The sequence below is a fragment of the Mycteria americana genome, chromosome 24, assembly GCF_035582795.1.
Source record: "Mycteria americana isolate JAX WOST 10 ecotype Jacksonville Zoo and Gardens chromosome 24, USCA_MyAme_1.0, whole genome shotgun sequence".
Classification (NCBI taxonomy): domain Eukaryota; kingdom Metazoa; phylum Chordata; class Aves; order Ciconiiformes; family Ciconiidae; genus Mycteria; species Mycteria americana.
Genome location: NC_134388.1, coordinates 3,187,560 through 3,212,236, shown reverse-complemented (window position 1 = coordinate 3,212,236; position 24,677 = coordinate 3,187,560). Strand labels below are relative to the sequence as shown.

The following is a 24,677-nucleotide window of genomic DNA, read 5'->3' as shown; positions in this document are numbered from 1 at the left end:
CTGTCCCATCCTGGCAGGGCTGGGAGATTCAAGAAACCAGAGAGTATAGACTTGTTCTCATCTTTCACACCGAGCCACCTGATGCACTTCAACATAAGCCTGCAAGAGAGTATTTGGGCTACCGAATTCGGTTAAGGATTTCCGTGTCTTGCCTTGCCAGTCCCTTCCCTGGCTTCACATCCGTCTGGTTGCCGCATTCACGAGTGGTTAGGTCCCCCAACCACGGGAAGACAGACGTGTCCCACGTCTTCTCTTGGCCGTTGTCGTGGTTTAGCCCCAGCCGGCAACTGAGCACCACGCAGCCGCTCGCTCACTCCCCCTCGGTGGGATGGGGGAGAGAATCAGAAGAGCAAAAGTAAGAAAACTTGAGGGTTGAGATAAAAACAGTTTAATAGGGAAAGCAAAAGCCGCGCACGCAAGCAAAGCAAAGCAAGGAATTCCTTCACTCCTTCCCATGGGCAGGCAGGGGTTCAGCCATCTCCAGGAAAGCAGGGCTCCATCACGCGTAACGGTTACTTGGGAAGACAAACGCCATCACTCCGAACATCCCCCCCTTCCTTCTTCTTCCCCAGCTTTATATACTGAGCATGACACCCTATGGTATGGAAGAGCCCTTTGGTCAGTTTGGATCAACTGTCCTGGCTGTGCCCCCTCCCAGCTTCTTCTGCCCCTGGCAGAGCATGGGGAGCTGAAAAGTCCTTGACCAGTGCAGCAACAACTGAAACATCTCTGTATCATCAACACTGTCTTCAGCACAAGTCCAAAACATAGCCCCATACCAGCCTCTATAAAGAAAATTAACTCTGTCTCAGCTGAAACCAGGACAGCCGTTCAAAGAAATAAAAGTGCAGAAGAATTGTCACCACATCCTCAAAAAAGCCCCCGAGCTGCTCCCTGGAGGCAGCTGTGCCGGGATGCGCACCAGCGGCGTTTCACCGACCGTCTTACGGCTTACTTGGGCCAAGCTGGACGCTAAGAGCGACGCGTGGCTGCTTCCTTCCCCTCCCATCCTGCAAGCAAAGGGCGAGCTTCCCGGTGAACTTATCGCTCCCCTGAGAAAGACAGCTGCCTTCTCGCCAGCCTTCGCAGGCTCTTCGCAGGCAGCGCGACGAGATGCACGATGTGGCGCTTGCAAACTTGGCTTCCAGGCGCCTCGTGAAGCTCTCGGTTAAACGAGGAGCCGGCGAGGGCTTCTCCTGGCTCGCGTCTCGGCTAGCGCCGTGGGGGAATCTGCATTAGTTTGTCTTCCTGCCTGACAGATTCGGGAGCGGGAGGATAGGGATGGAGCCGCTGCGGATGGCCCGCAGTCCCTCCTTCTCTCCTCCCGTGATGAAGCCTCCCAGTTTAATTAGAGCCAGCAGGGAGAGAACCTCAATCTTATTATTCCTTCACAGCAGGGCACCAGTAGCGTTGCTTGGATGTCAAAAGGAGGATTAAATTAGTCTGCAAGTGAGGGTTGTTTTTTTTTTTCCTCCTCCTTCACATCTCTCCGCTCTCTGGGAGGGTGTTAAGCCTCCGAAATCACTGTGGTGATCAATGCCTTTGACATGGCATGCGGTCCCTGATTACAGCAGAGCTCCCTGCCAGAGAGGTTATTTGCAGCTTTCTGGGCTGCAAATCCCTGGGTGGGTGGGTGGTGAAAAGTAGGAATGGAATTGCTTGGGATAATTGCACCCTTCCCAGGTGTATTAATGAGTAAAGGAGGTTTCCGGAGGTGCCACCTTAGCAAAAGCAATCCGTTCCCCTTTCCGGCCGTGGAGGCTGCGGGACTTTTGGCAGGGGAGAGGCGATGGCAGCTTGGGAGCGAGCTTTGCTCTGCTGAGCTTGCCCCGGCAGGCAGAGCAACTGCTTCGTGGAGGGGTTTTCTAGACTCGGCGCGTCTAGAGAGGAACGCGCGCCTCCCGAGCTCGGAGCCAGCTCGCCGGGCTGCGCGCTGGCACCCCAAGCGCGAAGCGGGCGTACAAAAAAAAAAAAGAAGAAATCGAGCTTGGATCGGTTGCCCATCTGCAGGCGGCTGTGGGGTGGTGAAATCCCTTTTGGGCCTCGTCCGTGTGCTCGCCGGACACGGCGTGGCAGGGTGCAGGGCCGGGCCATCCTGCCACGCTCTCGCTAGGACCTGTGGACCTGTGAAGGCTTCATCTGGGGGTTTAAGCAGGAGAATTAAATCCAGACCTGAGCTGGGCGACCCGGGAGAGCAGCAACCCTTTCCTTTCCCCCGGTGTCTAAATGTCGAGGGTGAACGACAGCATTCCCTCTTTGTCTGGCGTCTCGGGTCCTCTGCTGAGCTGTGCTTCCTCCGAAAGAGGGGAAAAAAGGCTTCCCCTGGTGCGGCGAAGCCCTGCGAGGCTCTTGCCCCGTTTATCAACCTCCTTGAACCGTCGTTTTGGCCCTGCGGTGATCGATGCCGGGCGGTCAGGTAGAAGAGCTCGCCACGTTCCCCAGCCTCTTCTCCGCGTCTGCGCCGCCTCGGCAGCGTCGGACGGTTGCCGATGTCTCCCCACCGAGATGCAAGAAGCGAGAAGCTCATCAGCCGCGGCCGTGCTCTGAGCAACCACGTCCGTGCTCAGCACCAGAGCCGGGCGCTTGGCGTACCGAGGGTCTTTAAATATGCGTGTTATCTTTTTCTTTTTCTTTTTTTTTTTTTTTTTTCCTCCTCCCTATTTTGGGGTCTGGAAATGGGGTTTTGCTCGAACACTGAAGATCTTGTTCTTTGTAATAATGAGCGTTCCTTCCGCACGTCCTGCTTGGTAACTTGATTTTTGGGGCTGAGCGCTGCGTGGTAGGTGCGAGCACGCAGCGGCTGGCGTGGTGTCTCCGCGTGCTTTTGAAACTGGATGATTACCTAAAACCTTCCTCCCCCCCCCCCCTCTTCCTCAAAAAAGTAAGGAACCATTTTGAATCCCCATGGGAGCAGTAGGGTTCCAGAGGAAGAAAGACTTGATAAAATCAAATATTTGATGTTGCGGTAAACAAACCTGTATTGTTCAGCCAGAACTGGAGTTTTGACTACAAACATGAGAAATCCTGGCAATGTCCTACGGCAGGCGTCAAGTGCTTGGGAGTCAGCGCCTGCTTCCTAGACCGCTTTTGATGGCTGTATAGGTAATTTACTGCCCATTTGGACCAGTTTGGGGCAAGATAATCGCTAATTTTGGCTGATCCGTACGTCCTGCATCCCCGGGCGCTGCCGCTTGCCTTGCCGCACCGGCGTGGGGCTGGGACGGAAACGTTCCTCTCTGTTTGGGCTGCGGGGAAGGACACTTTTAGGTGGATTTAATAAGGCACTTACTATTTTTCGGCTCAGGCAGTTGAATGGTGAGGTTTAGGGAGTAGGGGTCTTTTCTTAGACCAAGTGATATTTAGAAGAAAGCTGATAAGCACAAAAGCCTTAACAGCTTGTCAAACACCTCACCTTTTCACTAGTTTTAGAACAGGCATCAGAGACGCTTCGATAAATCGATTTGAAAACTTTACCGTAGCTTCCGCAGCTCTCTTTATCCTCCGCTTACAAAGAATTCAAAAACCCCGTCCTCCAGATCCTGAGCTCCCCCAGCATTTCCCCGAGGAGCCACGGTTTAGGGCTTCGCCAGGTCTCTGCTCTCTCCAGACTCCGTTTGCGTGCCGGCTGCCGTGAGCAGAGCGTGTTCCTTCCCTCTTCGCTTGCCGTGCGTGAAACTGAAGCCTTGGCTCAAAATGGAGTCGAGAGACAATTCTGCTGCTTGCTTTTTCCAGCAAGCGTTGGAGTTGGAGCCGCCTGGTGTGATTTAAGGAGCCGCGTGGCTTCTGTTGGGTGAGGAATATCCTGACTGAGCCGTGCTTTGGGAGGGTAGGAGATGCTTGGGTTTTTAGCGGGGCAGCGTTAGCAAAGAGCCGCGTCTTTTTGACGCGCTTTAGGCTGTTCCTGCCGCCTCTGTTCTCTTGCAGGTGCTGTCTGGACCACCCCTCTTCCCTTTCTGTCCCAGGGACTTACTGCATGAGGTATAAGGAGCTTTAAGCAGTCACCTCCTACCGGGTCTGATTCCTCCTCCCTTGTTCTGTTTCTGCAGCTGGTCAGCGAGAAGGTTGGAGGAGCTGAAGGGACCAAGCTTGACGATGACTTCAAGGAAATGGAAAAGGTGAGTAGGGAACAAGAGAAATCTCTAAAATAGCCCATCGAACTCCTCTGGGACCTTGCCGAAGCCCTGAGCTGAAATTCACTGCTGCTCCTCATCTTGTCTTTCCCACAGAAAGTGGACCTGACCAGCAAGGCGGTTACGGAAGTATTGACCAGAACAATAGAGTACCTCCAGCCAAACCCAGGTGAGTCCCTGGACCTCTCCTGTCCCCTTCCCTCTGCCCCCCAGTTTTCCAGGGAAAGAGGCAGAGAGGGGCAGAGAGACATCAGAGAGAACTTTTTTCGCCCTGAGATATTGGTCACCAGCCCACGTTTGAGATCAGGCACGCCGTCTCCCTCGACCGGAGGTGTGCTGGGTCATCTTGTACGTGTGGCCGTCCTGTGGCCTCGCTGGCTGAGCTAGCGGGGTCTGGCTCTTGGCTCGCCGGTGCTTTGCGACGCAGGTGAAGATCCTGATACCCCTCTTGCCCTGTTCTGTGTTCCCGGGCTGTAAGACGCTGCTGTTGAACAGTGAAAGAACAAACTCATCTTTTGCCTTGGACCTAGAGGGGACCTGAAGGGGACCCGTTTTTCTTGGGATGTTCAGAAAAAGTGGCGTCTCTGGGCTGGGAAGAGGTGGCTGGCTTTGTAGGCATCGCCTCTGGAGCCTGCTGTCCTGCGTGCTTCCAGCCAGCTCATTCAGAGAGCGCTCCAGGGACTATGGGAGGGCTGGGGAAACTCCTTTGGCCTTCACTGGCGAGCTGTGGGGAACTATTTTTGCTTGCTGTCTTGGAAAAGAAACTTCTCTTTTCGTAGCGAATGATATTTCTGGTCGATGAAGACAATAGGGCTTCTTGGCTTTGGGTGTAGCTTTAAAAAAAAAAAAAAAAAAAAAAGTTGGCAGCGGCCAGCAGCTGCTGGCAAGTCCGAGTAATTGCAAACACGGCTGTGGCTGTTTCTGTGCCAGCTTCCAGAGCCAAGCTAACCATGCTCAACACGATGTCGAAGATCCGCGGGCAGGTGAAGAACCCCGGCTACCCGCAGTCGGAAGGGCTGCTGGGGGAGAGCATGATCCGATACGGCAAGGAGCTGGGCGAGGACTCCAACTTCGGTGAGTGTCCCATCGGGCCAGCTCCCCCTCGGAGCGGGCGGATGAGGTGGCGAAGGCTGCTGCCAAATTTCCAAGCTGTTATTCTAAATTCTGGAAGGGCTGTGTGACCCTTTGCGTCACCTACCAGTACTGGGGGCTCTTAAAAGAGGTCGGAAGGCTTCCACCCAGGGCGGCAGGGAAGGAGCGAGCAGAGCCCAAGTATCCTGGATCTCAATCCATGGCATTATGTGCAAAACCACCTCTTAACGCTTTCTTATTAAACGCGGGGATAAATTTACACGTAGGAAAAAATGCTTCCTTGCTTCTAAACCGAACGACGGTGACGTGGAAACTAGATTGAGCGAGATGCGGAGTTTTACGGTGCCGTTTCCAGCTAGAGCTCTGCTACGGGGAGGCTGTAGCCAAGAAATCTTTTTGCACGGTGATTCCTCATGACAACGTGTGACTTGCAGGGGGGGGGGAGGAGGGTGAAGCCTTTCGGTGACATCAATTTTAATCCACTAAAACATCAGCCTGTGCATGTGACAGACCTGGTAGCGTACACAGCTGTCTGATGGCTTCCAGCGCAGGGAGGAGCCTTCTGGCCTCAGGAAGATTAAAAAGCTCTGGCTACTTCGTGGGAGTGATGAAGGATTCCCGAGAGTGTCTCTGGCCAGCCCCGAGCCCTGCATCTCTCTTGGCTTGCAGGAACCGCTGTTGTTACAGAGAGCAAGGGGGAAGGAAGTTCTTAGAAGAACACATCAAACCTGATTTCCTTTAATAGCTCTCTTTAAAGGCACACTTAACTTGATAAATTTCTGTGTTAGTACTGCATCCCTCCCTAGGACAGGTTATCTAGAGTTATCACAACTGAAATAACTCTTCTTGTATATTTATTTTTCCGGCTGGACGGTAGAGTGATGTTTTCACTTTACCCTCTATTTCACGTGTATATTCTCCTGTGCTAATGCAGTGCTGAAACGGTCGGTTTGCCAAAGCTGCACAGGAATAATTTAATCTATAAACGGTTTCCACTGGAATAAAAAGCCGAGACTAAAAATGCTTTGCTGCGAGTCCGTCTGGCTTCGCTGTCATTGTGGCGGGAGCCTTCGAAAAGCGTGAAACAAAATAGGTTTCAATAAGCGACTCCGAGCTCTCTGATTCGGAGGGGAGGAGAAGGGATAAGGTCGGCCTGGTAGAGGTTAGTGTCTAAAATGAATAAAAGGCTGCAGGTTTGCTGCCAGCATCCGGGGAAACTTGAAAAGTTGGTCAGAGCGCTCTGGGCTTAAAATTGTCTGAACAAAAGGATGGCCAGGCTGGATCAGAGCGAACCCGCCTCTGCCCCGGGCTTCTCCTGCCAGCAGTGGCCAAGGAGCAGAGCAAGGTTAAAGCACTGCACAGCCGGTTAGCAGCTCAGCCACTCCCTGAGCTAACAGGGAGTTTAAAAATATTGCTTTTAACAATAGTTTAACCTTTCCCTTCCTCTGTGTAGTTGGTAGAGATTGTTCCTGTTTTTCAGAGGAAAAAAAACCAAGCACGTCAGTGAAGTGTCTGGTGCGGAGTCAGTACCGACAGGCCATTGCCTGCTCTCACGCCGGGCACCGCTCGCTCCGTGCCAGGCTCGGAGATTTGCTCCAGATAGAAATGTGGGGGCGTTGGACGGGGGACGGAGCTCGCACACGCTGGGTGTCTTGGCAGAATGGCTCTGCATGCAGCCGCCACAGACTTCGGCTCTGTTTAACTGGCTGGCCCCTTCTCCCTTTCTCTTCCTTTCCTTTTCTCACTCCAAGGCGACGCGCTTCTTGATGCTGGCGAATCTATGAAGCGGTTGGCTGAAGTGAAGGACTCGCTGGATATTGAAGTCAAACAAAATTTTATTGATCCCCTCCAGAACCTGTGTGACAAAGACCTGAAAGAGATCCAGGTAAACACCACGATGTTTCTCCCTCCTCTAGTTTCTGGCCTCCCCGCCTATTAGCGCATGTAACCGCTTGCTCCGTCGCGGTGGGAACCACGGACTCGCGTAGGTATCGGGGCTGTTCCCCTGCACCGCGTGCGCTTTCTCTCTCCGGATTCACCAGTATTTCCTCCCTGCTCAGCACCGCTGCCGCTACTGCTCCTGAGCAGCTCGTAAGGCTGGATGCAGGTTTGAGTGGTTCTTCATTTACCGCGTTGTGTGCAGGATGCCGTAGGAGTACGTCCCAACAAGCGTTCTGGGCTTGCTGAATTTGGTTCTTTGTGCTGTGAGCTCCCAGCCGTGTTACATTTGGGCTGCCCGGCATTAAATTTCACAGTGTTCTTTACAGCTGTTGGCTTTATTCTCTTGGTAGCCTGGATCCTCTAACATAATTTTCAAGCTATGAGCAAGCTTCCCTCTAGGTCTCTTACGCAGCATCTCAAGAAGGCCCTTTGGGGTCTCACTGGGGAGACGTGGAGCTTGGTAGGTTCCTTGTGCTACCGCAGAGACAAGTCCGTGCAAAGCGCGGCCGGGCGTTGTAATAGCATCCATCCCAACCTGTAATTCACGAGGCAGCGCTCTCGGGTGAATTTTCGTTTACAGTGGCGTCCCAGATAAAATAACCGCCAACTACTGTTTCGGTACTTATCTGTACTCCGATTCTGCGGGCTGCCGTAGAGCTGATTTAAACAGCCCTGCTCTAAGCAGTCGGGGCGTGCGATGCCCAGAGCCTGCATCCCAATTCCTGATCTCCAGAGATCCCCGTCGCTCCTGGGGAGCTGAAAGTAGCAGGCCAACTCTTCATCTTCTTGAAAAGCTTGCGTGGGGAACAGACCCAGGCTGCTCCCCGCAGTGTTTTCTTCCGGCTGTCGGCTGGAAGGGCTGAAATCGTATCGCCGTTTCAGTTTGCTGAGGGTTGTTTCTTAGTAAAAAAGCCCCCTGCAGCCACGGCAGTAATCCTCTGCCAGAGGGGGTTCGGATGGTCCGCTCCTCCCCGTCGCCTCGCAGCAGCCCTGCCTCGCAGGTCCCACGTCCTGGAGCCCCTCGGGAGTCTGCACAAAGGTGGGAGCCACAGAAGCGTGTGCTCCGAGATCAGGTTTCTGAGGCGAATGAACTTGGCCTGTAACTAGAGCTGCCTTCTCAGCAGGAGAGCTTGGCTGCTCCCAGTGTCTGGCTTTTCCTTCTTTTCCTTTACTGTTCGTAACCGTCCTCTTCCCAGCACCATCTCAAGAAGCTGGAAGGCAGACGCTTGGATTTTGACTACAAGAAGAAACGACAGGGCAAAATCCCCGATGAGGAACTTCGACAGGCCATGGAGAAATTTGAAGAGTCCAAGGAAGTAGCGGAGACCAGTATGCATAACCTCCTAGAAACTGATGTGAGTGCTGGGCTGGGAGCTGCCGGGTGGGTTGGGTGTTTCTGTGTGTCCACGAGGCTGGGATCTCTCGAGGGACGCAGAAGTTAGACCTTAATTTCCACTCTCATTTTTGCAAGTGGGGCTTTGCTCTCTGAATACCCAGATCTGTGCCATTCATCCCAGCTTGGTGTGATTCTTGCAGATCGAGCAGGTGAGCCAGCTCTCAGCCTTGGTGGACGCCCAGCTGGACTACCACAGGCAGGCCGTGCAGATCCTGGACGAGCTTGCGGAAAAACTCAAACGCAGGTCAGTCCCAGGGTGCTGTAGGCACTCTCCATTTTCACAGCCACAAGCTGTCCCGGTGGTACTTGTCCTGTAAATACCTGACTCTCCCTCTAAATCTATCCCCCGGTGTTAGAGCTGCTTCTTGCAATCGCTAGAGCTTCGATCCAAACTTCCTCCAGCTCGGAGGGAGCGATGCTAGCTGCACGACCCGCTTTCAATGACAGGCACATTCTGACATCTGAAAGAAAGCCTCTGTGCTTGCGCCGTGGGCAGCCGGTCTCTGCTGGGCTGAGCCCTGCCTGTATCGGGGTGTGCTGCTCCCAGGGAGGCCGGAGTTGAATTTGGCAGGGGTGGAGAAGGACGGTGAAATCCCCTTCGTGCCAGGGCTCACGGCTCCTTGCACTGCGGGGCGTTGAGCGTGGGAGTGAAGTCCCTTTTGGGCAGACCCAGGATCGAGTCAGAAGTTGCATCATTGCTGATGGAGCAGACGGTTCAGACGTCACGAGCTGGACATGCCTGTCACCCCGTGTCACCTGGAACGGCCTAGCCTAGAGCCTTTGTGCCATTAGCTTCAGTCGTGGCTAAGGAGGGTACCTGGAGATTGGCCATGGTTGTGGCCCAGAAAGCTCCGTGTCGGGCTTCCCGGTTGCTCTGAAGACCAGAAAGCGAGTGCAGCGTGGTGGGGATGACCTGGTGGCCACAGGCCAGTGGAAGAGCACTTAGATCACCTCCTTAAAGGAAGGCATCTGTGACCCCCCTGCCAGACCCCCCATTTTCCAGCTCTCCCTTCTGTTTACAAGGCACTCTCCTGGCAGACCCTGCCGCAGATGCGGCACCGCCGCGTGTGCTCTGGAGTTTTGAGCCACGTGAGCCTCTTCGCGAACGGCAGATGGGTGTCTGGCACGCAGGAGCAGGGAGAGCCGTGGAGCTGCCTGCTCTTGCTGCTCTCCCTGCTTCTCCTCGAGCGCCTGACCTCCGCAGCGGCCCCGGGGAATGTGCGGTTTGCTGCCCAGGTGCCAAGAAACACAGAGGTGCTCTTGAAACACCGAGCGAGCTGGTTCCCATGATTGCTGTGACTTGCACAGTCATTTTTCTTGCTGCTCTGTCTCACCTGAGCAAGCGTCTCCCCAAACCCTGGCCGAGGAAGGAGAGGTGGCTTCGTTGCATCTGGGGCTTCCCCGCAGAGCTGGGGACGTGCCTTCCTCAGCCTCTGTCCAAGCCTCAGCAGGGTGGCTTGGTCAGAGCCAGGGCAGCCTCTCCGCTTCTCGGGGCGATTTGGCGATGCTGCCCTGCTCTTCTTTCCTCGTAGAAGAAACTGCTGAGTGGATCCTGTGTCTGGTTTGAATTAAGAAGAGCTGGGAGGATCCTGCCAAGTGTGAGCTTTCAAACTGCAGCACGACTGTCCTCTGCTGGCCTGAATTGCCTGAGACAGCTCCGTAGCAAAGCCTAGGGCATGTGGCCCTCTCTAAGGGCCAGGTCCCAAATCCTGGGCAAGATCCATCTTCAAAATGCCCCAGCACAAAGGGTTTTGCGGATTCCTGTCTGTAAACCAATTTGCTCCCCTGCATAGCCAGCAAGGAGAATAAATATCATGTTGATCTCATCATGTTCTGTTTCGTATTTCAATTTATCCACGTTTCTTTTCCTTCTTCCAGAATGAGGGAGGCCTCCTCGCGTCCCAAGCGGGAATACAAGCCCAAACCCAGGGAGACGTACGACTTCGGAGACACTGACCAATCTAACGGGGGCTTCTCTTGCAATCCTACCCCCAAAGTCTCAGGTAAGGTTCTCCCGTGTGGGTGCACACAGGTGCCTCTGGAGCAGCCTCCTGGGGATGGAGGGGATCTGCTCTGCCTGGAAACGATGTTTCTGCCGTGCTGGATGCGCCTTCACGGGCTCTGAAAAAGCCAGAAATGCCTCTAGACTTGGGCTGTTTTCTCCTGGGACCCAGCAGCCTTCGTTATTTTGGTTTTGGGGATGTCCCAGCAGGGTCTCCAGCCCGGGCCACTTGCCTGTAGTGCCCGGTCAGTGCCAGCAGCGGCAGACAGGAAAAACGAAGCATCTCTCACTCCCTCCACATCTTCCGTCATGCTGCATTCGTCCCTCCCTGGTCCCGGCGAGGCAGGCGGGTTTCTAACACAGCATGTGGGCCGCCCTGTTTCTCCTAACAGATCCTCCCCCCGGGCTCTGCCTTTCCCTCTCTCCAGTTCACGTTGGTTTAAGCATGTCTCTTTTTGTTTGAAAGCAGCTTCCTCCTCTTTCCGATCCGACAAGCCGTCCCGGTCCTCCGTCAGGAGTATCCGTGAGTTTCCTCCCTCCGCACTGCATGATGTGTGACCATCTCTCCCCATCCCTCCTCGCTCCTCCTTCCGTGACGCTGCTGCTTGGAGCTGCTAACACCTCGGTGCTGAGCCTGGCCAGCAGAACAGCCCGGCTGAGCTGAGCCTTGAGCTAAGCCCCAAATTAAAACAGCCACGCTATATTGGTATTTACCACCCCAAAGCTTTGCTCACCCGGAGGAGTTGTAGCAGCTATCGTCAACGCGGGCATGTCCTGGGTGAGGCCACAGGGATCAGATGCTCTTCCACGAGGTATCGGACATCTCGAGGACTACCCGTTCTCGTTACAAGCGCCCAGCTTGGATCTCTCCCGCTCCTGCTCGTGCTGCCCCCCCGTACCCCACTGCTGAAGGCTGGGGGGAGCGGGTAGAGCCTAGGCACGCTGAGCGGGTTTTGTGGCCCCAGCTGGGCAGCGAGGAGCCTCGAACGGGTTGTGACCGTGGGGTCTGCAGGTCGGCATTCCTGCTGAAGGAACCCGGGGGGGGGTCCCGCTGGGGTCCCCGGGCCGGGCTGGGTCTGTGGCTCGGAGTCATCGCGATGGGGAAAGCTCGTGGTGGGGCAGCAGCGGGGCAGGAGGACTTGAGGAGCCTGGTGTAGGGGACGTGCTGTGGTGGTGGGACCAGCCCGGTATTTTGGGACGTCGTCTCAAAAACATGAACCTGCTTGGCTGCCGCTTTTGGTGTTTTCCGAGTTCTTTTCTAACGCTGGATCCTTTCTCGCTGTGGATGCTCGGCAGACCAGACGTGCTGGCTGCCGTTCGTGCCGTTCCCCCTGCCCCGGCTGCAAGAGCTCTAGCGCGGAGCGGAGCAGGTTCTGGAGCACGGGGAGGGGAACGGGAGCCCTGCAGACCCTGGTGGTCTGCATTAGCTTGGTCCCTGCTCAGTAGGATCCCTACAGCTGCAAAGCCGAGTGCCTGCCCCAAAACGTTAGTGCGTAGACAGAGCAAGCAGCAACTTTCCCTGCTATAAAAATATCCCCTTTGCAGTCAACAGGTCTGATGCTTAAATCGTGGAGCTGAGGTGTGGGAAAGAGACTTTTGGGACTTGTGGGAAAAACCCCAAAAATGGTTTTCTCCCCATTTTTGGGGGGGCCTCGCACGTATGAGCGAGCCGCTGATTGATTTGAACCCCTCTGCCCAGGGAGGCAGTCGCAGTCCTCTCCCTCCCGTCACCCCCAGGCTTGGGGTGACCTCTCTAAAGGGATCCCCGGGGTCCTTCCCCACCACGAACTGATGTCTAACCCCGGTGTTGACTAACCGATGAACCGCACGGCAGCTCCTCTCGTCTCTGGAGGAATAACGTGGCTTTTGTACTCTAATTTAGGTTGGAGTTTAGCTTAGAGCAGGGGAAGTCCGGGCAGGAACAGACAGCACGGGGTGCTGGAGGTGGGAGTCTGCTTTGGGAGAAGCTCGTGAAGGACGCGGTTGCAGCAAGATGGCAGAGGAACTAGCGAGCGAAAAGCCCGTGAGGAGTTTAAACTGAGTTAATGCTTTACCGTCGTGGGGGCAAAGTGAAGGGCCAGCTTCTCCTGGGCAGGGCAGAGCCGGGTTGTGAAACCAGTTGTGCAAGCCCCGGCCCTGGCAGAGCCGACGATCCCGCGCCGTGCCCGGATCTGGCGTCCGCCAGCGTGAGCGGCAGGAATCCCCGGCGTTGGCAGAGCCGGGGGCTGGAGGAAGGGGGTGTGCAGGGGGTCCGACTCACCTCTCCCCCTCCCCGCCTCTCCCCGCAGCCCCCCTGGACCAGCCCTGCTGCAAGGCTCTCTACGACTTCGAACCCGAAAACGATGGCGAGCTGGGCTTCAAGGAAGGCGACATCATCACCCTGACCAACCAGATCGACGAAAACTGGTACGAGGGCATGATCAACGGCCAGTCGGGCTTCTTCCCCCTCAACTATGTGGAAGTGCTGGTTCCGCTACCTCAGTGAAACGGCGTCACTCCTCTCCCCCCTCCGCTCCGCGGGGCCGAGCCACCATTCCACCTCCATCCTGACGCTGGCCCTCTCCGGCGGCGGGGCCGTGTTCTCTCTGCGTCACCTCGGGGCGAGATTGCCACCAGGGAACAAGCCAGAAGGGTCGAACGGCCCCCCTACCCCCTGTGAATTTGGTTATTTTAATTTTTTTTTTTTTTTTTTTTTTTTTTTGTGTCCTTCTGGTGCTTGAACTTCGGTACTTTGCGCGCCCTGCCAGGTCCCCCCCGGCCGTACGATTGTCGCAGGCCTCTCCCCGTCCACTTTTTGTCTTTCCTTTGGGTCAAGCATCCGGATGAGCCAGGCGGGAGAGCCGGGATGCATCCTTCAACGCTGAGCATCAGCGCGGGGAGACGCGTGGCCCAGCGGCAGGGGGCAAAGCAGCCCCCAGCCTCACCGAGGGGCAAGACCTTCGACCCCCCCCCCCCGCCCCGTCGAACACTACCCCTCTCCCTGTAGCCTCCCTACAGCCCAACGCCGACGCGGGACCCCGGCCGTCCCCGCTCCCGGGGGCTCGGGGGAGGGACGCCGTGGCACGGCAACACTACGCCACCCATCAAACACTAAGCCAGCCCTGCGGCGCGGGTGCTGAGCCCTGCCTGGGGCTCTGTGCTGTCCCTCCCCGCCCCGGAGGGACAGAGCAGGGATGTCCCCTGCCTCCTGTTAGCCCTCTGCCCCCTCCCCGCCGAGCTTGACTCCAAAGGGGGTGGCTGCTCCCTTCTCCCCTTGATTTTAAGTATTTTAAGTCAGGTTGCTTCTGGACCTTGGGCTTTTCCTACTATAAACTCTACCGAGTCCGTCAGAGCTGGGGGATCATTTGAGGCGGGGGGAATGGGGCCACAGCCCGGGGTCTGCCCGGCGTGGGGCAGAGCAGGTCGCGGCTCCTCTTCCCCCGAAGGCTCTCTACTTGCCCTCCCCGGGGAGCCGTCAGCACCCCGTGCCGCAGGACCGGGGCTCGCGGCCGCGGGGCTGGAGCTCAGCCGCTCCTCACGTGCCTTTCCCGTGCCCCCCGCCCCTGCCCGCAGTGACCCTCCTGGCAGGGGAGCTCCGTGCCCCTCCGCCGCCGGGTTTGGTGGGAAAAGGCATCGTAACCGTACATCTCGTGGCTCCTGCCACCCCTTAGCCCCGAGCCTCCCCCCGCGCGTTCCTCGTTACGGGGGTCAGGACGGGGCCTGGCAGCGGCACCGCTCGCCCCATCTCTCACTCGACTCCGTGGTTTTCTTTGCTAGAAAAGTGGCCTCTTTCCCCCCCTTCCTCGGCTTTGGCCAGGCTCCGGCACCTCTCCTCCTTGGCTAGCACCATCCCTGCCTGGCCGGGGGCCGAGCCCCAGCTCCGCACCGGGCCCGTGCTGCAGCACGTCCCTGTCCCTGCTGCTCCCGGCTCCTGTAACAGTTACACAGCCCCTTTTTATCCATTTTTACCGTGCATGTCGATGTATGTCCGATCCCCTGCCGCGCTGTGCTCTCAGCAGGCTGACCGGTGACCCTGGTCCCAGACGCGGGGGGCACGGGGCAGCTCCCCCTCGCTCCCAGCAGCGCAGGGAGCCCAAGGGACCGGTGTCCTCGGGGTCCTCGCCTCTGTCCCCTCCCCGGTGGGGACCGGGGTCACATCCTGGGAACGCTGCCTCCCACTCAGGTGGATTGAAATGCGTTTTGTCAGCTGGGACAACTTGCTAGATCTTTTTTTTTTGTAATGGTTTCTCCTGGTTTTTAGGGGAAAAAAAAAAAAAAGACGACCCACAAATCTCGACTTGTATCTCTGAATGAAAGTATTAAATGTTTTCTTCTTTCTAACGGCTGCGTTCTCTCTGTGAGCGCGAGACTGGGCTCCGGGCGGGCCGCGGCGGGATGGAGGAGCAGCCCTGGACGAACGTCCCCCCGATTCAGCCCCCAAAACCAGGCAGCTGGATGGTGCCTGCAGCCCACGAGGCCACCGGCACCGTCCCTCACGGCAGCACGAGCTGGATGTCCCCAAGCCAGCGGAGCCGCACACTGGCCACCTCTCGGGAACTGCTCTTTAATCAGCTACCACTTCCACAAACAACTTACAGCCGAGACTCCCACCGCCGCCGCCGCCGCCGCCACCCTCCCCTCCGCCGCTGCCCCGGGGCCGGCACAGCCGCGGGACGCCCAGGCAGCCGCGCCGGGGCAGGGCAGGAGTCGGTGGGGTGCCGGGACCCCTCGGGCGAGCTCCCTGGAGCAGCGGGCAATGCGGTGTCCCCGCGCCGGGTCTGGATGAGTCCCTTGGGCTGGGGGGGGGCTGCCGAGCCGAGCCCTGGCTGCTGGGAAGGCACCTGGTCCGAGTCGAAGGGGGGCTGCCGGCCCCTCAGCTGCTGAGCTTGAGCAGGCTGTAGATCTGCTCCAGGATGTGGGCGAAGCTCTGGTCTTTGGGGGTGCGGGAGGCCAGGGAGCCCTGAGATGGGGACGCAGCCCAGTTAATGAAAACGGCGGGGTGGCTGGAGCTGACGCCCTGGCTGAAGTCCCCTCCCCACCCAGCCCAGCGGAGGAAGCCCCCTCCTCACCTTCAGCTTGTCCAGGTAGGTCTGATCCTGACTCCACAGCTCCTGAAACTTCACCAGGTCAGGGGCTCCCTTGTAAAACTCCACCAGCAGCGTCTGGGGGGGGGGGGGAGAGGGGCTGCAGGCACCGGGGCTGCCCCGGGGTTGGGCACGTAGCCCCCCGCCCCTGTGGCACCGAGACCTCGGCGGCACAGCGGGGACGGAGAAGAGGTTGTCACCGTCCCCGGGGCTAACAGCAGGACGGGGATGGGTGGTGGAGGCCCAGCCGGCCCCCCCCATGGGGGCAGGGAGTTGCCCTTGCTGGGGGGGGGGGGGGGCGGACGGGGTTTTTAGGGTCCCCACCCCACGCTCACCATCTCCTGCAGGACATCGTTGGTGAGGAAGCCGTCCTGGATGTAGGCCACCTCCACGTCCATGGGGATGCCGTAGTCGTTGGGCCGTTGCTGGAGGACGGGAGAGCGGGGTCACCCCACGCCACGGGGGCCGCCCCCGGCCCAAATACCACCCCACTTACCTCGGGCGGCGGCATCACCCAGAAGGGCGCGATTTTGGACTCCACGCCGGGGTTGCCAGGATAGTAGGGTCCTGGGGGATGGGGGGGGGGGGGGGGGGGAGAAATGGGGCTGACGTGGGGGGGTGACGGCAGCCCCGGCACCCCCAGGACCGCGGGGACCGAGCGCTCACCGCAGATGAGGGCCAGGCAGGGCTGGAAGCCGTTGCCGCTACCCTGCAGCTTGAGCTGGTAATCCATCTGCGCATCGATGTCGTGCAGGGAGGGCAGCGCGGGGCCGAAGGGGTGGCTGTGGTACCAACCCACCAGCGACAGCCCCCGCAGGAACAGGCTCTGGCAGATCTGGGACGGGCAGACGTTGCGGGTCCGCGTCCCCCAGGACCCCCAGGACCCCCCCCACCCCCCCCCGGGGCTGGTTTACCTCCTCCTCCACGGTGCCGGCGGCCTCGGCATCGCCCAGGCGGGTCCGGCACGGGAAGGCTCGCAGCACCGTCAGCACTGCGGGAGGGGGGGGCACAGGGGTGGGTGGCTCCGCCGCGGGCTGGGGGGGGGGGGGGGGGGGGGGGGGGGGGTCACCCACCCACCGCTCACCCCGCTACCTACGCTGCGTGTTGGTGTCCCACCGCCCGCCCAGGTAGCCCACCACTTCGCTCCGCGTCAGGTGGCTGTGGAAATCCTAAAGGAAAAGGTTAAAATCAACCGTTTGGCCCCAAAACGACGCCGGGGACACCCCCCTCCTCCCTGCGGGCGTCCCCAGTGCCATCAGAGATGTCCCAGCCTGTCCCCCCTGGGGAGGGGACGCACCAGGAGCAGGAGGACGTTGCTGGAAATGGCCACGTTGAAGGGCTGGAACTTGTTGATGGCGGCGAAGGACGTCACCTCCACCAGGGTCTGGGGGTTCCTGGAAGAGCCACGGCCCCGCTGCCACAGCCGCCCCCGGCCCCTCCTGCACCCACGGGGCCGGCGGTGGCACCCGTGGGGCTCGGGTCCCCATCCCCGTCGCACCCTACCTGGCCGAGTCGCGGGTGCCCAGGGTGCAGTAGCGGACGGGCACCCGGGGTTTGCTCTCCGGCCTTTTCCCCGGGGGGCCGTGATCTGCGAAGCACAACGCCCCGTCACCGCTGCCGGGCAGCCCAGGGTCCCCCGGGACCCCTGTGCCACCTTACCCGTCCCCGCCGGCTCCGCCAGGCTCTTGCACTGCTGCTTCTTGCTCTTCTCCTCCGGTTTTTTGGTAGCCGCTGGCTCCGGCACGGGCGCCCGACCCTCCCTCGTCGCCTCCTCCTCTTCCTCCTCGGGCATCTCCTCCTCCTCGCCCTCGCTGGCCAGGCTCTGCAGGCAGCACAGGGCTGGCACCCACCCCACCCCGCCGCCCACGCTGGGGGGCACCCAAGGGTCCCGGAGGGGGGGTCCCGACCCACCTCCTCGGCGGGCGGCGCGTTGGGCTGGTGCTTGCGCAGCCAAGCGGCTTTGTACTGGTCCAGCTTCTGGCCCTTGTAGCGGACGGATGCCCAGCCGCACCCCGACTTCTTGGCGGGGTTCACCAGGCGCTTGCAGTGGGTGGCCCAGGCGCTGGGCGAGTTGAAGACCTGCCCCGTCTCCTGCCAGGTGATGGTCCCATCCGCCCCCAGGTCCCCCACGAACTTCTTGCCCTGGGGAGCGGGGGGGGGGGGGGGGGTGAGCGGGGAGGCACCCGTCGGTCCCCTGTCCCCAACCCCTGTCCCCCGTCGCGTCCCCGCGCCGGCCGGGCTCACCAGGTAGTAGATGGAAAGGACGCCACGGGCCGGCTCGAGGAGCCCGTCGCGGAGCAGGACGCGGAGGGTGATGCCACGGCGGGTGAGCACGGCCCCCCGGGTGCCCCCCGCCGCCTTCGCCCCGCTCCCGGCCTCCGGCTCGGCCTCCGCCTCGTCCAGCCCCGGCTCCAGCTCGTCCTCGTCCTCCTCCAGGCACTCGTCCCCGGCGGGGGAGGCGGCCGCCAGCGCTGCGGGATGGGACACGCCATGTGGGGTCCTCTCCGGGGGCAGCACCCATGGGTGTTCCCCCAAGAGCACCCTTGGGTCCCCCCCCGTCGTGTCTGCCTGTGGACGGGGACACTAGGACAGGGATGCACGGGGACATGGGGACACAAGCACGTAGGGACGCAGTAAGAGGGGACACAAGGACACGGGGCGGGGGGGATGGACACAGGGACAGGAGGACTCAGGGACAGGGGGGTGGGGGAGAGGGGACCGAGGAGGATGGGGACACTGACGGGGCGACGGGGGGAGATGTGGGGCTGTGAGGACACAGGGACATGATGATAGAGGACTAGGGGACATGGGGACACGGCTGGGGGACACGGGGACGGGGGACCCAGAGCCACTGGGACATGGGGACACGGCTGGGGGACTCGGGGACGGGGGACCCAGAGCCACTGGGACACGGGGACACGGCTGGGGACTCGGGGAGGCGGGGACGAGGCTCTCCTGGCCCAGCGGGTGCCCAGAGCCTGAACCCAGAGGGTGCGGGTGGGGACAGGGCCCCTGGGGGAGCACAGCCCCCGACCCCCGCTCTGGTCCTGCCCCACGCGTGTCCCGGGGTGCCCCCGTCCCCGCCCCACGCCACGCCCGGGGTGTCCCTATCCCTGCCCCGTGGGTGCCCCGGGGTGCCCGGCCGCCTGCAGGCGTGCACCGAGGGCCCCGCGTGTCCGTGCACACGCGTGTGCGCGCTTTTGTGCGTGCGTGTGAGCATGCGCGGCTACACACGTGGGGGGGGTGTGCACGCAGGTGCATGTGTGTGCGCGCACGCGTGTGCGTGTCCCGAGTGTGCGGGGTTGGGGGGGGGGGGCACGGCGCGTGTGTGCGCGTGTCCCCGGCCGGTGCGGGCGTCCGGTGCCTGCGTCTGTGCGTGCGTGCCCGGTGCGTGCCCGGTGCGCGCGTGCGAGCGGCGCGCGCCCGCCGGTACCTGCCATGCTCCGCTCCCGCCGCTCCCGCCGCTCCCGCCTCCCCCGGTGCGCGCGGCGGCGGCGCCACGTGATGGGGCGGCTCCGCGCGCCCCGCCCCGCCCGGGGGGGGGACACCGGCACCGGGGGGGGGGCACACACACACACACACACACACGACCCCGCACCGGGGGCGGACCCGGAGCCGCAGCGGGGCCCTGACCCCCCCCCCCCCCGCCGCAGCGGGGTCCGCGCCCCGGCCGGGGACACCCCCCCGGAGCCCTTCGGCCCGGCCCGGGGCGGGGCTGCCCGGTGCCCGCAGCCCGGGAGGGGCCGGCCCGGCCCGGCGGCACCTGCGGCTCCTGCAGCGGCGGCGGCGGCGGGCGGAGATGGCCCGGCCGGTGCCACCGCCCTGGCGGGACCGACCCCGGCCCCGGCCCCGGCACAGCTACGAGGGCTTCGTGGAGAAGCGGGGGCCCCGGGACCAGGTGGGCCGGCACCCCCCGGAACCGACCCCCGAGACCCCCCGGGACCGACCCCCGGGTCCCAGGACCGACCCCCGGCACCCCCGCACCGAGCCCCGAGACCCCCTGGGAACTTGCCCCGGGCCCCCCCGGGACCGACCCCCAGCACCTCGGGACCGACCCTCGGGACCCCCGGACCGAACCCCCGGGACCGCCGCCCCCGGTCCCCTCCGCCGCTCGGGGCCGCGCCGGTGCGTCCCCGCGGAGCCCGGTGTGCCGGTCCCGGTGCCCCCCGCAGCACCCGGTGCCGGTGGCGGAGCTGAGCCCCGTCCTGCCCCGCAGGGCTACCGGAGGGTCTGGGCCGGGCTGCGGGGGCTCACACTCGCCTTCTACGGGGGCCCCCGGGACTCCGAGGTACGGGGGGGGCCTCCGGGCAGGACCCCCGGGACTGGGACCCCCGGGTGGGCTGTCCTGGCCGGGACCCTTGAGACACCCCCAGGCTGGAGCTCCCCCGTGGGACCCCCCGAGGCTGGAGACACCCCCGGGCTGGGCCACCCTCTGGGTGGGCACCCCTGGATGGGACCCCCACGTCTGTGACCCCCTCAGGGTGGGCACCTCAGGGTGCCGCTGTGATGTCCCGGGGCTGGGACACCCGGGGTGGGACCCTGGGATGGGACCTGTGGGTGGGACGCCCAGGTCAGGACCCCCCCCAGGGTGGGACCTCCAGGGTGGGACCCCTGTGACCCCTCCGGGCTGGGACCCTGGGATCGGGACCCCCCTCTGGGCTGGGACCCCAGAGACACCCCTGGGCCAGGACCCCCTCAGGGTGGGCACCCCCAGGCTGGGACCCCCAGGACAAGAACCTTTGGGTGGGACCGGGTGGGTTCCCCCAGGCTGGGACCCCCAAGGTGGGACCCTGGGATCAGGACCCCCCTCTGGGCTGGGACCCCAGAGACACCCCTGGGGCAGGACCCCCTCAGGGTGGGCGCCCCCAGGCTGGGACCCCTAGGACTGGGACCCCCCAGGTGGGACCCCTGGGCTGGGACCTTTGGGTGACACTGGGGGGGGTGCCCCAGGCTGGGACCCCCCATGGAGGTGAGGGGCAGGGGAACTGGGGGTGGGGTGGGGGGGTGGCCCGGAGGGGGCTGAGGCCTGGCACACTCGTGTCCATGGTGGCGGTGGGCGGGGGGTCCCACACGCGGGTGCCCCCAGCCCCTGGAGATGCTGGACCTGGGCGAGCTGGTGGCCGTGCGGGCCGAGGGTGGGGTCCTCGTCCTCAGGCTGCGGGGACAGGAGGTGACGCTGAAGGTGAGGGGCACCCCATGGGGGGCCGGGGGCACTGGGGGGTGTTGGGGGCACAGGGTAGTGGAGGGACATGGAGGGCACCAGGCAGGGCAGAAGTGGGGGGCTGGGGGGGGGGACCCAGTGTTCTTGGTGGGGTGTTGGGGGACAGAGGGGTCTGGGGGGACTGGGGACATGGGGGGGGGCACAGGTGGGGGACACAGAAGGGGACGCTCAGGCGTGGAGGGGCCGAGGGGACAGGGTTTGGGGGTTCAGAGGGACACAGGGGCATGGCGGGGGGCACAACAGCCAGGGCGGGGGGACAGGGAGGGCAGAGGGGACAGGATTTGGGGACTGGGGGGCAGGGGGGCACAGTGGGCAGGATTTGGGGTACAGGGGGCAGAGAGGACAGGATTTGGGACTGGGGGGACACAGGGACACAGTGGGGGCACAGGGGGCAGGGTTTGGGGGTACAGGGGGCAGAGGGGACAGGATTTGGGGACTGGGGGGCGGGGGGGGCACTGGGGGGCACAGGGGATGCAGAAGCAGAGGGCCAGGGTTATGGGATGCAGGGGGGAGGCTTAGGGGGATGCGGAGGCTTGGGGGGGGGCACAAGGGACAGGGTACGGGGACACAGAGGGTGCAGGGGACAGGCCACCCTCATGTCCCCCCCCCATACCCGGCAGGCGGAGAGCCAGGAGGCGCAGGAGATGTGGCGGGGATTCGTCCTGACCATGGCGGAGGTGGGCACGGGGCGCTGGCCCCGGGGGGTCCCGGTGACCCGGGGTCCTGGCGGCAGTGACCCCGCCGTGCCCATCGCCCCGTGCCCCGCCCCCGCAGATGAAGGTGCCCACCGACCTGGCGCTGCTGCCCGGCCACATCTTCCAGCTCTCGGAGGCCCTGCGTGAGGAGCGGGACCGCAGGGCCACCCCCGGGTCCCCCGCCACCCCCGGGTCCCCCGCCACCCCCAGCCCCCCTGAGCCACCCCTGTGAGTCGGGTGGGTCGGGGACCGTGGCGGGGGGGGGGGGGGGGGGTGTCTCCATCCTCACTGGGATGCACTGGGGACCAGCATGGCTTGGGTGGCATGGCTGGGGTGGCCTGATGTGGCTGGGGGTGACAGGGCAGGGCTGTCCCCAGGGTGCCCAGCTGCTTCTTCGAGGTGACACGCCTGGAGGCCGAGCGGCTGCTGGAGCGGAGCGCGGGTGGGGGCAACATGGTGCTGCGCCCCGGGGGGCACGGCCGGGGCGTCTCGGTCACCACGCGCCAGGAGGTGAACGGGTGAGCTGGTGGGGTGACAAGGGACGGGTGGCATTGCGGCGTGGGTCCCTGTGGGTGTGGGTCCCCATGCGAGGGGTGTCCCCACGACATTGGGTCCCTGTGCAAGAGGTGGCCCCCGTGCGTGGGTCCCTGTGTGAGGGGTGTCCCCCCGGGACGAGGGTCCCCGTGGCGTGTGGGCGCCCATGTGAGGGGTGGCCCTGGGGCACGGGTCCCCGTGCGAGGGGTGTCCCCCCGGGACGAGGGTCCCCATGCAAGGGGTAGCCCCAGGGCGAGGGTCCCCATGGGGTGCTGGTGCCAAGGTGAAGGGTGCTCCTGGGGTGCAGGTCCCTGTGCGAGGGGTGTCCCCAGGCTGTGGGTCCCCATGCAAGAGGTGTCCCCAGGCTGTGGGTCTCCATGCAAGGGGGTTGTCCCAGGGCGAGGGTCCCTGTGCGAGGGGTGTCCCCGGGGTGCGGGTCCCCACGGGAGGGGTGGCAGCCCCCGCTGACGCAGCCCCCGCCGCAGCACCGTGCTGCTGAAGCACTACAAGGTGAACCGCGTGGACCAGGGCTACGTCATCGACGTGGACACGCCAGTGAGTGACGTGGGACAGAGCTGGGCTGGCCCTGGGGACAGTGACTCCCCCCCCCCCCCCCCCCGGGCACCCACCTGAGCCCCTGGGATGGGCCCCACAAGGGCTTGGACCCCCGGGCTGGTATTCAAGGGATTGGGACCCCCAGCAGCTGGGACACGTGGGGCCTGGGACCCAGAAGGACTGGCACCCAAGGGACTGGCACCCATGGGGTCTGACAACATCAAGGCTGTGCACCCCAAGGCCTGGGCCCCCCAAGGAGCTAGGACCCCCCCCCCCCAATGCAAGGAACCCTGGGAACTGGGACCCCCAAGGGACCAGGACCCTCAAAAGGCTGATGCCCAGCAGACTGGGACCCCTAAGGACTGGGACCCCCAAGGGACTGGGACCCCCAAAGGGCTGATACCCAAGGGACTGGGACCCCCAAGGGCTGGGACACCCAAGCATCTGGACCCCCCAGGGCTGGGATCCCTGGGAACTGTGACACCCAGTGCTGGGACCCCTAAGGACTGGGACCCCTAAGGGGGTGGGACCCAAGGGACTGGGACCCCTAAGGGTTGGGAGCCCTAAGGGACTGGGACACCCCAAAGGGCTGGGACCCCTAAGGACTGGGACCCCTAAGGGGGTGGGACCCAAGGGACTGGGACACCCCAAAGGGCTGGGACCCAAGAGGCTGGGACCCCCCCCAAGGCCTGTGGGCAGAGAATGGGGGACTACAGAGGGGACCCATGGGGGGGGTCCCCGAGTGACACCGCGTCCCCCCCAGCGTCGCTGCTCCTCGCTGGCCGAGGTGGTGCGGTACTTCGTGGAGAGCAGCAAGGGCAGCCTGCAGCCCCTGCACCGCGAGTACAGCCCACGGCTCGGTGGGCACAGGGGGGCAGTGGGGGGGCTACGGGGGCTCAGCAAGGTCTGGGGGGGGGGGGGGTCTTGCAGGATGGTGTTGGGGGTGTTGGGAGCAGTTATGGGTGGCCGGGGTGGTGGAGGCCATCTGGGGGGGGGTCTTTGGGGTGCTTGGAGAGTTGCAGGGGTGGTGGGGTGTTGCGGGATGGTATTGGGGGGGGGGGGCAGAGCTGCTGGGGTGCCGCAGGCTGGCACTGGAGGCCTGGGGGGGGGGTTGGGGGTGTCGGGGGCAGGCAGAGAGTCTGTGATGCCCCCCCCCGCTCTGCTCCAGAGTTCGTGGAGACGGATGGTGAGAACGGGGAGGAGACCCAGGGGGTGTGGGAGCCCCCCCCGGCTGCCCCCACGTCCCAGCCCCGTGGGCTCAGCGTGCTGAAGCCGTCCCCGAGCTCCCATCGCCCTGCGCCGCAGCCTCGGGGGGGGCCCAGAGGACCCCCCTCATTTGGGGCCATGCCGGAGCAGCAGACCTACATGAACGAGCAGGGTGAGGCCGGCTGGGCTTGGGGAAACCGAGGCAGGGAGGGGGCACCCCCATGCTGACCCGTGCCTTTCTCCATAGGTGAGCGAGACCCCCGGAGCTTGGCACCCCGTCCCGCCCCCCGCCGAGCCCTGCTGCCGCCCCACGACCACGGTGAGGGGGGGTCCGGATGCCTGGGTCCCACTGCTGGGGGGGGGATGACATGGAATGGGGGTGCCTGGGTCCTGTCACCAGCTCTGGGGGACAATGGGGACGGGTGGCGGAGCAGAGTGGTTCCTCTGGGGTCAGTGGCGGGGGCCGGGGGGGGAAGGGAGGGGGCCCGAACCAGGGTCCTCTGCCAGGTGGTGACCCCCCCACCGTGGCACAGCCATGACGGAGGAGCTCGCCAAGAAGCTGCAGCTGCGCCGAGCTCTCATGGAGGACTGACGGGTGCCAGCGTGGGGGGGCCCCCAGCTGCCCCCCTCTTTGTGCCAGGAACCAGCTGGGGCAGCGGTGCCCCCCCTCCCCCCTTGGGGCAAAGCTCCCCCAGTCCCCCTGGCCCGGGCACCCCCCTTCGGGCCAGGGTGGCACTGGGGGGGGGCAGCAATGGACCCCCAACCCATATATTTGGGGGGCATCGCCCCAGGCGCCGTCCCGAATAAAGACGCTGCCCTGCTCAGCCCCGTCCTGGCTCCTC

At 62.8% G+C, this 24,677-nt stretch overlaps 4 protein-coding genes across 10 annotated transcripts in view; 3 read left to right on the top strand and 1 right to left on the bottom strand.

Annotated features, from left to right (window-relative positions):
* Nucleotides 1-14,881, top strand: part of SH3GL1 (SH3 domain containing GRB2 like 1, endophilin A2) — a 31,492-nt gene extending 16,611 nt beyond the window's left edge. For 2 of the 6 annotated variants that reach the window (XM_075523889.1, XM_075523891.1), the window contains exons 2-10: nt 4,047-4,115; nt 4,227-4,299; nt 5,061-5,204; nt 6,974-7,107; nt 8,360-8,518; nt 8,700-8,803; nt 10,438-10,562; nt 11,028-11,084; nt 12,850-14,881. In XM_075523889.1, coding sequence (XP_075380004.1) covers nt 4,047-4,115; nt 4,227-4,299; nt 5,061-5,204; nt 6,974-7,107; nt 8,360-8,518; nt 8,700-8,803; nt 10,438-10,562; nt 11,028-11,084; nt 12,850-13,046 — 1,062 coding nt within the window. In that variant the 3' untranslated portion in view covers nt 13,047-14,881. The remainder of the gene's footprint in view (nt 1-4,046; nt 4,116-4,226; nt 4,300-5,060; nt 5,205-6,973; nt 7,108-8,359; nt 8,519-8,699; nt 8,804-10,437; nt 10,563-11,027; nt 11,085-12,849) is intronic. The other 4 variants (XM_075523893.1, XM_075523894.1, XM_075523890.1 and 1 more) reach the window with 4 other exon arrangements.
* HNRNPM (heterogeneous nuclear ribonucleoprotein M) overlaps nt 1-24,677 on the top strand; it is a 115,363-nt gene that overhangs the window by 40,973 nt on the left and 49,713 nt on the right. The window lies entirely within an intron of this gene.
* Nucleotides 15,261-19,115, bottom strand: MPND (MPN domain containing). Its single transcript, XM_075523888.1, is given in 13 exon segments — nt 15,261-15,500; nt 15,610-15,702; nt 15,960-16,049; nt 16,121-16,191; nt 16,291-16,459; nt 16,539-16,615; nt 16,721-16,793; nt 16,922-17,018; nt 17,128-17,272; nt 17,275-17,446; nt 17,536-17,766; nt 17,869-18,095; nt 19,058-19,115. Coding segments are annotated over 13 exon segments (1,539 nt in total). The 5' UTR covers nt 19,065-19,115; the 3' UTR covers nt 15,261-15,413.
* Nucleotides 19,376-24,575, top strand: STAP2 (signal transducing adaptor family member 2). Its single transcript, XM_075524144.1, has 11 exons — nt 19,376-19,522; nt 19,841-19,912; nt 20,711-20,806; nt 21,466-21,522; nt 21,620-21,768; nt 21,918-22,058; nt 22,560-22,629; nt 23,393-23,489; nt 23,798-24,007; nt 24,083-24,154; nt 24,369-24,575. Exons 1-11 carry the CDS (start codon nt 19,424-19,426, stop codon nt 24,425-24,427), a joined length of 1,122 nt encoding a protein of 373 aa, XP_075380259.1. The 5' UTR covers nt 19,376-19,423; the 3' UTR covers nt 24,428-24,575.